At 46.8% G+C, this 11,476-nt stretch overlaps 1 protein-coding gene across 1 annotated transcript in view; it reads right to left on the reverse strand.

Moving 5' to 3' along the window:
- Positions 1-80: 80 nt before the first annotated feature.
- LOC106815550 (unconventional myosin-XV-like) overlaps positions 81-11,476 on the reverse strand; it is a gene marked incomplete in the record, with an annotated part of 12,309 nt that continues 913 nt past the window's right edge. Inside the window, 10 exon segments of the mRNA XM_014820018.1 lie at positions 81-248; positions 854-931; positions 1,321-1,559; positions 3,655-3,834; positions 4,429-4,554; positions 5,055-5,122; positions 5,617-5,726; positions 6,125-6,214; positions 6,377-6,660; positions 7,320-7,437. Coding sequence (XP_014675504.1) covers positions 81-248; positions 854-931; positions 1,321-1,559; positions 3,655-3,834; positions 4,429-4,554; positions 5,055-5,122; positions 5,617-5,726; positions 6,125-6,214; positions 6,377-6,660; positions 7,320-7,437 — 1,461 coding nt within the window.

Consider the following 11,476-nt stretch of genomic DNA (forward strand, 5'->3'; position numbering starts at 1 on the left):
GAGAGAGAGAGAGAGCGAGAGCGAGAGCGAGAGAGGGGGTAGGAAGAGTTGGAGGGGAGTCTCCGGATTTTTGGCAATTTCTAATAACACAGGGTCCGTGCAATTGCTGCAGGAAACCAGTGTCTAGATGAACCTGGTAGTTTACACATACCTGCTGGAAGCACATAGTAGAGCGAGAATTCATCCGCCAGGGGGCTCCTTGTCAAGTTCATCGTCTCACAGATGTCCTCGATGACCTCATCGACCACCTGACGTCACGAATCAGACGATATTGAACACGTTTATTCGTTACGTCATCAGACTTCCGGTTCGATAAATAATTCGAAAAACTAATTCGAAAGCATAATCACTGACACGTTATTCGTAGAACTATTAATGCATGCTGTTAATTATTTGTCATTAGTGAAACGTAACTGAAATATTAAATTCATATTGTATGAACTGCCTTATTGAATCTGAGGCGACCGTTAGCCGAGCGATGGCCGAAACCATAGATATGTATAGAGACACTAACTAGAGTATAATAAATAACTAAATAATAATAATAGCTAATATACTAGAGATAATAGTCTAACTAGTATATCATTTCTCAGGGGCGTGTACAGGATTTGTACCAAGGGGGGGTCTAACCGTAACCCAAACTTACGAGCACGCGAAGGGGGGGTCTGGGTGGCTAATTTTTTGAAATTAGACCCCCTTAGATGCGTTTTCTGCGCGAGCAGGGGGGGGGGGCCGGACCCCCCGGGCCCCCCCCCCCCTGTACACCCCCCTGTTTCTATGGCAGAAACTGCAAGTTGGAAATGGTAACGTTGTTTTGTAGAACATTGAATATTGTGTTTCGTAGTAGACTTACCGTACTGCTCTTGATGTTCACAATCTTCTCTGTTCCACCAGGAATTATGTAGATCTGTCGCTTAGCATTGCGGCCGAGCTGCAATCACAGCCAATCATCGTCATCACCACCATCACAGTTATTTTCGTCATCATCATCATCATCATCAACATCATCATATCATCATCATCATCATCATCATCATCATCATCATCATCATCATCATCATCATTATCGTCATAATCACCAACAACAACAACAACAAACACCACAAACAACAACAACAACAAACACAACAACAACAACAACAACAACAACAAACAGTAATAACAACAGTAACAACCTGCTGGCCCCCAGTGCAGAAATCTTTCGATGGACTCGTTTCGCATTAACTTCACTTCAAAACTTCACCAAAAAAAACATCACCATTCTTAAATCCACACAGAAATGATAATTTACAAACGGAACCGATCGAGGGCGCCACATACCGTCACGTTGATCACTTCGTCTGCGCTCGGCACGTTCTTGCGTCCGCCGTAGCGGAATGTCTTGCGCAGGTTGTTGAGCGTGTTGGAGGCGGTGCCGTGGTACGGACGCCGGCTGTCGAACGCAGCTGTCTGAAGATACTTGATCGCATACCTGGCCTTCAGTCGCGTCCGAGCATTGGAAAAGTAGGCAGCCAGTAATGAGCTGCGAAGAAGCCGCCAGCGCGAAGGACACAGCAGTCCTGTAAGATGCGAGACGAAAAACGGGAGCGTCAGAGATGTCGTGGAAGGGTCAAGCGATTATGTGAGAGGCCGGGCTATGGAAAGAGAGAGGAACTGACAAAAGATACTGGAAGGCGTACAAGAGATATGTGAGAGGGCTGTATGGGAAGAGAGATGGGCAACGGTTAAAGATACGTTGAAGGGTCAAGCCGAATATGTAAGAGGGTGTATGTGCGCGAAGAGAGAGGAACGGTTAGAGATACGTGGAATCGGGTCAAAGCGATATTGTGAAAGGGTTGTATGGTTGGAAAGAGAGGGGGAAACGGTTTAGAGGATACGTGTAAAGGTCAAGCGATATGTGAGCAGGGGTGTATGTGGGAAGAGAGCGCGGAACGGTCAAGAATGCGTGGAAGGTCAAGCAATATGGTGAAAGGCGTGTTATGGGGAGAGAAGAGGGGGAACGGCTTAGAAGATACATGGAAGGGTCAAGCGATATGTAAAAGCGGTGTATGTGGAAGAAGGAAAGAGGCGTAACACGGACAAAGATACGTGAAGGGTCGATGCGATCATGTAAGAGCGTATGGGGAGGAGAGAGGAACGGACAGAGCATTACGTGGAAGGTCAAGCCGATATGTGGAGAGGGCTGTATGGAAGAGAGAGGAAAACGGTTAGAGATACGTGGAAGGGTCAACACGATATGTGAGAGGGTGTCATGGGGAAGAGAGAGGGAACGACAGAGCATACGTGGTAGGGTCAAAGCGATGGTGATAGGTGTATGTGGAAGAGAGAGGGAAACGGTTAGAGTAGTGGAAGGGTCCAAGCGATATGTGAGAGAGCGGTATCGGGGAAGAGCAGGAGGAAACGGTCAGCAGATGCGTGGAAAGGGTCAAGCAATATGGTGAAAGGGTGTATGGGGAAGAGAGAGGGGAAACGGTTAGAGATACGTGAAGGGTCAAGCGATATGTTGCAGAGGGTGTGTGGGAAAGAGAAAGGCCGAACGGTTACGAGCATACGTGGGAAGGGTAAAACATATGTTGGACGGGTGTATTGTGGAAGAGAGAGGGAAACGGGTCAGAGAGAGCGTGGAAGGGTCAAGCGATATGTGAGAGGTGTCATGGGGAAAAGAGGGGAAACGGACAGATGGAGGAGGTGAGTGGATAGAGGAGGAGAAAGAGAAGGGGGACCGCAGTAAATAAGCTTACAGTACAAACTTTATTTAACGATCGGTAAAACATGTTAGGTACAGACACAATAATTGTGCCGCGACCTATCTTCCACCATGGCGTCTCACAGAAACAGAATGCGTTAAATATTAAATAAATACACAATAAGAGTTGCAAGTACTTGGACCGAAGAGGTGAGGAAAGGAGACAATGATGGAATGAGATAGTAAAAAAAGGAAGTGCATGGAGAGTAGCGGATGTAGGGATGGAGGATCGGGTGCGCGACGGGAGAGCGAAGATAAATGAGGATTTCGGTGAAGAGAGAGGAAAGAGAGACTGTTTGAACGAGTTTAGACGAGGACCTCCATAGCACCCAGCACGGAGTTAAGATATACGACGAATAGCTAAGGAAGAAGGACACTGGCGTGCGTGTAGTGTGAGTACAAACCTATATTGTGCGTGCGTGGCGCGTACAGTATGCCTATATGTCGTGTAAGTGCGTGCGTGCACGTGTGTATTGCGTGAGTGTTACTTGTGAGCGTGTATGTGTGCGTGTATGCTTGTGCCTTTTACTTGTGTGCGGTCGTGTGCGTGTGGCTGGTGCTGTGAGTGTATGCGCTGTGTATGCGAGACGACGAGAGAGAGAGCGAGAGATGGGTCTCTCTTCTCTCTCCGCTTTCTCTGCTCTCTCCTCCTTGTTTGCGCTCCGTCTGCGTAGTGTGCGTGCGTGCGTGGTGCGTGCGTGTGCGTGTGTGTGGTGCGTGCGTGTGTGTGCGTGTGTGTGTAGATTTGACGGTATTATATACACTACGGCATGAAAACGTTTACGTAATTTCAAAACATCGTTCACCTCTTTTCTCACAGCGCCTGTATTAAACAACCATCGCTAGCAGTACGCGCGCGGCCGTCCATCCGATGCCGAAAACATTTACGATTTGGCGTAAACGCGTACTCACGCGCTTACAGCTCTTCGCTGTTGGTTCAGCTGCTGAGGAATTGGACAGAAAGAAACTCTGTCTACGATGGAGCGAGGCCATGGCGATGCCAGCAGAGCTAGCACGGATGTGAACGCCAGTTGACGTCCGTCTGTCCTTCCCGAGCGGGTAGGTCGCCCATGGTACTGCCATGATGTCTGAAAGCATGGACACATGCCACACAGTGAACAGATGAAGGAACTACAACACGTAAATCACATATGGCGTTGAGTAAAATACATCGCCGCATGCTGCGCCACACACAAAACGCACACACAACACGCACACACTCACCGCGCACGCGCACGCGCACACACACACCGCCACGCGCACGGCGCACACACACCACGCACTGGAACACAAAACCACACACACACACACACACACCAACACCACACAACACACACACACACACAAACACACCACATACGTACACCGCGCACGCACACACAACACGTCAACGCTTAACGTGACATATACACAAGTGGAAGAAGCGCATGTTTTGTATGTGTTACACATGCATATATCTGGGAAAGGTAGAATGGGAAAATAATTACTTAGAGATAGTTAGACAGATAGAAAGAGAGAGGGAGTGAGAGAAATAAAGTGAAAGCGACTAATATAAGAAGGGCGGGAAAAAAAGAAAAAGCGGGTATATAGAACGAGAAACATATACAACGAATCCAATACAACACAGGATGTAATATATATTCACAATAGTATTTCTGTGTTAATTGTTCACATGCGCTCACCTCTGAACGTCTTCACGGAAAGTGCGCTTAACTCCGCATCTTCGAAGAACAACAGTGAGTTCTGTATGGGAGAGTTCGTGTACTTCACCATGTCGGCCTGCTCCTGCCAGTTCCACTGCTTACCATCTATAGAACAGAGAAAAAAATAACAGCCGATAAGCTGACATGGGTCTGCCGTGGAAGGTTAACAAGTGACATGTTTTTTTACAACTAACCAACAAACCAACAAGTGACCTTAGTTAAGCGGGGAACACACCATGCGAATTTATTCGCACGCCCGCAGCGATTGTAAAATGAAATTCGCATGGTGTGTCCGCTCAAGCGCGGGCGAATTTCGCTGCGAATTTCATCCGCACCGAAATTCGCAGCGATCAAACATGTTTGATATTTTCGCTGCGGTCGTGCGGACGTGCGAATAAATTCGCATGGTGTGTCCCAGTCTTTACAAGTGACCATTAAAAATTATTGTACATATATAACCAGGATTGAAATACTACTACTATGTGCTTTCCTCGCGTTTGCCAGTCTTTTTTCATGTATCGTTAGACTGTTAATGTAACTAAATAAATATGCAGATTCCATAATTATTTCCACGATTAATTAGTAGTTAAACTCGTAAATCTAACCTTTTAGACTTTCGATGATTTTGATTGAGTCCTTTATGTTTCCTTGTTGAGATTGCAGTACTGCGTACCTAGCAGAGAATCAGATCGGGTTAGATTCATAAATAATGAAATAATATAATAATAATATAATAATATCTAAGAAGCTAATATGTGATTCGATTACTTCTAGTCGCATATAACTCAAGGCACCATAGCTCGCAATCAGATCCAATATTGTCAGCCATGTCGTGTGGCTAACAAGAATGGATATATAAATGAATGAATGAGTGAGTGAATGAATGAATGAATGAATGAGTGAATAAATGAATGAACGAATGAGTGAGTGAGTGAATGAATGAATGAATGAATTAGTGAATAAATGAATGAATGAATGAATGAACAAATTAGCGAATAAATGAATGAATGAATGAACGAATTAGCGAATGAATGAATGAATGAATGAATAAATGAATGAATAAATGAATAAATGAATAAACGAATAAATGAATGAATGAATGAGTGAAGAACTTAATAGATGAATATACGAATGACTATATTAGCAGCTGACGAACTGAAATCTCACTTCTCTAGGGACTGCCGGAAGTTGAGGATAGCGAATTCCATCATGGAGAATTTTCCGTCGCTAAGAGCTGTGATGTCGAAGTCGGTCTCATCCGGGAACTCGTGAGATTGCTGCAATATCAAAGCCGACAACACGCGGTAAATAAAAGGAACATTCCCAGGATGCCTTCACGGAAACTGCTTATCGGAACATATTTTCCGACCCAATGTAACCGAATTGTTCAGTGGGTCTTTTTACGTAAACTCGGAGCGAATGTCGTAATCAGAATTATTTATTAGTCGTAAAACATTCTAAATAACATTTATTATTATTATTAGTATTAGTAGTAGGCTTATTATTATTATATTATAATGCAGTGAAATTACATTAATAGAATGATAGTATCAGATAGCAATAGTAGTAGAAGCAGTAGTATTAGCAGTTAGAATTGCCTGATATTACAATAAAATCAGAACATAACAGGTAATCATGTCAGAAAAAAACTGTATAGAGGGCGCTCGCTACGTACCCATCCGACCTGCTGCTGCTGCTGTTGCTGCAGCATAATGGCATGTTCACGCGCGTACTGACTCTTATTGACATCCTGCCACTGTCCCCTCTGCAGACATAAATAATAAAATATATTATGATACAAGATATTTATTAAAATATATTAGTAGCATGTAATTTGATTCCCTCTACACTATTAACGAATGAATGGTCTATAATCTAATTGCACTAGGTCGGACTTGGAGTGAGATTTGAACCAATAAACGCTTACCTGTTGATGGTCCTCTCTGTATTTCGTCAGGTGCTGGTTGTTCGTCTGCTGCTGTTGTTGCTGCTGACGCGACTGCAGCACCTGTTTGCTCTCCACTATGTTGTCATGTCGAGACTCCAACCGCTCGTGGCGCGCGTGCTGCTGCGGCAGGCGGCCATTTTGGTTGACCTCGACCATCCGCTCGAGTCGAGCGTCTTCATGGTAACCGTCGTTGCGTCGCAGTGGCTCGACGTATTCCATCGGGAACATCCCGTAGCGACCGTCGACGTTTCCGTACAACCAACCTGAAGCGAAAGCCGAATCACGCAACCGTGTATAAATGCGCGGTAACAAAAAAGTAGTTCATGCGCGTCCGGCATCAGTATGTATTTTCTAGTATATAAGTTCTCTTCAGTAAGTTTCACGACGCTGCGACGTGTTTCGATATTTAGCAGTCGTAAAAGTTTGTTTTGCTTTTTTATATAACTGAAAACATGCATTGAAATTGGAACACTCCACAAAAATCATCAGGCAAATATCACTCGTAGCACATCACAGCAAAAATCACAGCAATATCACAGCAACATAACAGCAATATCACAGCAACATCACAGTAACATCACAGCAATATCACAGCAACGTCACAGCAACGTCACAGCAACATCACAGCAACATCACAGCAATATCACAGCAATATCGACAACAAAACACAGCTATCGAGAGACACCAGCCATTCGTGTTACGAAACATAGAAATTATCCTTGCTAAATTAAATTAAATTCCGTCTTAACCTTTTTAATGCCTCCTCAGCAGACATCAACAAACAAATATGCGCGAAAGCAAATAGTGGCACCGACTCGATAAGATTTCATCACGCAAAACAAATTCGTTACGTAATCGCTTTTCGATGACGTCACGACACTGTGCGCGCGAGGTAATAACATCGCCACTACTGGCGTCGCACCTCTGTCGAGGTATTGGTTCTTCTCCTGCGTGACGCGGATGACGTCACCCTTCCTGAAGCTGAGCAGGGTCGGCTCACTCGTGCTGTAGTCAACGATGGCGCGCACGTATTTCTCCGACTGACACACGCACACAGCGTCACTCTCAGTGAATGTGTATGTCGCGTCAACTCTCTCTCTCTCTCTCTCCTCCGCCCTCTCACGCACACGCGCACGCACGCATACTCACGCACACTCGCACGCACATGCACGCACGCACGCACGCGCACGCACGCACGCGCGCACACGCGCACGCACTCACACACACGCACAAACACACCTCTCACTTCTCTCTCTTGCTCTCCTTTCCCCTCTTTCTCGCTCTCGCCCTTCTTTTCTGTCTCTCACACACGCTCTCTACCTCACCCTTTCTCCTTCTGGCACACACTCTCTCTTTTTCTCTCCCGGTTAGGGGCAATAAATATATCAAACTGATAAATATAACAATAGATAGAATTATGATATTCGAACGTGTACTTGACTTGTGTAAACACTCACGCAATCGGAATATGGCCTTCGTCGGATGCGCTGACGATCAACGCTCCCAACAGCGCCATCTCTTGCTGCAAAAGACAGTTAAACGCTTCAGTACTATGCGTTTACACTGGGCCGCAAATATCGTCTTGCTAAAAACACATTTTACCCTGTCCCACTTTCTCGCTCTCTCGCTCTTTATATATATTTATATATAAAGTAAAGAGTATAATGATGATAATAATAATAATAATACTAATAATAACTAGAGCACTCGGAGAGCACAGACCTCCGCCAAGGCAGCTGAATTCTCTCAATGTGAATTTTTTAATTAATTAATTAATTAATTAAGTGGAAAAATTAATTAATTAATTAATTAATTAAATAATTAATTGGATCCGGATTAGTGCGAGCGTGCAGGTGGGGAAGGACTGTGGTTGCCCCTTAGCCTGTGGTTGCGTGTTTGTAAGTCTACAGCTAGCGCACCTAGAGGAAGTGAACCGAAACGTGCATGGTAACACACACAAACACACAAACCAACACTCAAAAACTCGCCGGTGAAAACATAACCCCCGCCATGCCCCTGGCGGAGGTAATGAAACTAAATAGATAGAAGTGATGGAGGGGCGAAACGACAACTCAGTCTTCCAGTCGGCCACTCCAGTAGATTACGAAATAACAACATGATGACAAAAATACAAGATAAGAAATATTATATAATATATAAAACCTGAGTAGTTAACTTTTTCTTGGTTTACTAAATAATATATAACAATTATGATATGCATATCATATTTTAATTAATTCCCGCAAACATTCCAAATGAAACAAAACAAAATAAAACAAAAGCTTGAGTGTTTACATCGACCTTGTTGAAACAATGCTCATTACTGATGTTGATCAGTTTAATTTAGTTTTCATTGCTGTTTGCTGGGATCAGAACCCTGATCAGGGTCTAGCATCCCCTACAATCAGAGAGAGCTCAGTAAATGCTGTTTGCTGGCATTAGAATTCTAGACAGCGTCTGTAGCATCCCTTACAGCTTGGTACGTACGCACGCACACAGTCACGGACTAGGCGCAGTGAGCTCTCGCTGTGTGTGTGTGTGTGTGTGTGTGTGTGTGTGTGTGTGTGTGTGTGTGTGTGTGTGTGTGCTGTGTGTGTGTGTGTCGGCAGAAGCTGCTAACACACGAGGGCGGCCCCTCGATGCATCTTGCCTGCGTGCGTGCGTGGCGTGCGTGGCGTGCGTGCGTGCGGTGCTTGCGTACAGTCCATAAACTCCGGCAGCTGACGCTTGGTGATCATATAGTTACCATTGCTAGAGCCTAACGGTGTTGATGGCGAGCTTGTAGATATACACACGCCTGCCTCCTGCTGCTGCTGCTGGTGGTGGTGGTGGTGGTGGTGTTAAGTGTGGTGGTGGTGGTGATGATGCTGCTGCTGCTGCTGGTGGTGGTCATGGTGGTGTGTATTCTGCTGCTGTGGTTGGTGGTGGTGGTGGTGGTGGTGATGTCCTGCTGCTGCTGGTTTGTGGTGGTGTGTGATGATGATGCTGCTGCTGCTGCTGCTGGTTGGTGGTGGTGGGTGATGATGCTGCTGCTGCTGCTGTGGTGGTGGTGGTGGTGGTGGTGGTGATGCTGCTGCTGCTGCTGCTGCTGCTGCTGCTGCTGGCCTGGCTGCTGCTGCCTGCCTGCTTGGTGATGCTGCTGATGCTGCTGCCTGCCCTGCTGGTGATGCTGCTGCTGCTGCCCTCGGGGGACGCTCTGTTTTAAAACACATTATCTCGTGCGTAAAGGTTAAAGCTCTTCCGAGCGCCCGGTGACGCAGCTGAAACATTGCGATGATGCACGCCGACGCGCACGCACGCACGCACGCACGCACGAACACGGCACGCACATCACGCATGCGCGCAGGATGTGTGTACGCACGCAAGATGCATCGAGGCCGCCCCTGCACGCACGCGCACTTATCACGCGACATGCACGAACGCACGCAGGTGTGCATACACGCATATGCATGTACGCACGCACGGAGGACATGCACGCACAATACCGCGCGCATCCTCGCCCACGCGCGCACGGGCACGCGTGCACGCGCACAGACCCACGTACCACCACCGATATACACGGTACGGTAACGCTCGCACGCACGCGTGCGCGCGTGCATGCGGTCAGAGACTGCGAAAGGTCGCGATTTCTGTTGTTAGGGAAGAGACGGTCTGTTGTTTTACGGAAGAGCACGTATATAGTTGAACGTCAGCGAGCGAACGCGGCTGTCTGCTCGCCGTTAGCGAAATTCCTTCCGCCGTCCCAATAAAATTTTTTCGCGGATCTTTGCCGGTATTCTCTCCACGGCCACTCTCTCATAATAAAATATGCCGCCATCGCTAAGGCGTATATAGGCCTATAATATAAATACAGTTATATATATATAATATATGTAGAAAATGAATATGTGATGTTTAATGTTTAATCAGCAAGCTTTTGAGAAATTACTCTCTTCATCAGGCTATAAAAGGCTTATATATATTATAATATATATATATATATATATATATATATGATATAGATATATATATATATATAGGCAGCGTGCATCGGCTTGGTAGAGGTGTGATACAAAACAACTGCTTTCGTGACTAAGATGTATATAGTATGTATAGACTATATGACTAGTGACTACATGTAAGGCAATTGTAATAAACGACTGAGAGCAGAACACGATGGCGTGATGATACCGTCATTTATCAACATTCCTATAGCTTATGATCCGACACACCGGCGCGTAAAATGCCACTCCTCGTCTCTCTCTCTCTCTCTGCTCTCTCTCTCTCTCGCTCTCTCTCTCTCTCTCTCTCTCTCTCTCTCTCTCTCGCGTCTGTCTGTCCTGTCTCTCTGCTCTGCTCTCTCGTCTCTCTCTCTCTCTCTCTGTCTCTTTCCTCTCTCTCTCTCTCTCTCTCTCTCTTTCTCTCTCTGTCCGTCTGTCTGTCCTCTTCTCTCTCTGTCTCTCTCTCTCTCTCTTTCTCTAAGTCGCCTCCTGTCCAGCTCCCGACCTCCACCCCTCTCTCCCATTCTTCTCCTCCTCTCTGCCGACTAACGACAGACGGCCCCCCTTCACCGGCTGCTTCCGTGTAGAGAAGGTCATCCCTGCATTCACATACCGCTTTGCATGCTGTTAGCGCAAAGCAAGCACGCTTACTCACTATGCTGTGATTGACTCCCCCGACCCCCCCTCCCGGCGAGTGGTGACGTGTTGTGTGCGTGGTGTGTGTGTGCGTGTGTGTGTGTGGTGGCGGGGGTGTGCCGTGTGCGTGTGCGTGTGCGGTGTGCGCTTGCCGCGTAGCGCGTGCGGCTCCGCGCCGTGCGCGCGTGTGTGTGTGTCGTGTGTAGTGTCGTGTGTGTGTGTGTGTGCTTGTGCGTGTGCATGGTGCGTGTGGTGTCGCGTGTGGAGACAGGCGGGCGGGCGGGGGGAGGGAGGGTGGCTCAACAAAGACGTGCGTAAATATTTTTCGCTAACGGGCGCGTAGCGAAGGAAGATGGCGACAGCGGGTGAGTAAGGCGGGGCCACTGGGTCACGCGCGTCACGCCGTCCCTGGCTCCCCCCCTCTCTCCCGAAGGGTCTTATAGACCGTGGTTCTAGTTAGGGG

This window comes from Priapulus caudatus, unplaced genomic scaffold (assembly GCF_000485595.1).
Source record: "Priapulus caudatus unplaced genomic scaffold, Priapulus_caudatus-5.0.1 Scaffold1145, whole genome shotgun sequence".
NCBI classification, from domain to species: Eukaryota; Metazoa; Priapulida; class Priapulimorpha; order Priapulimorphida; family Priapulidae; genus Priapulus; species Priapulus caudatus.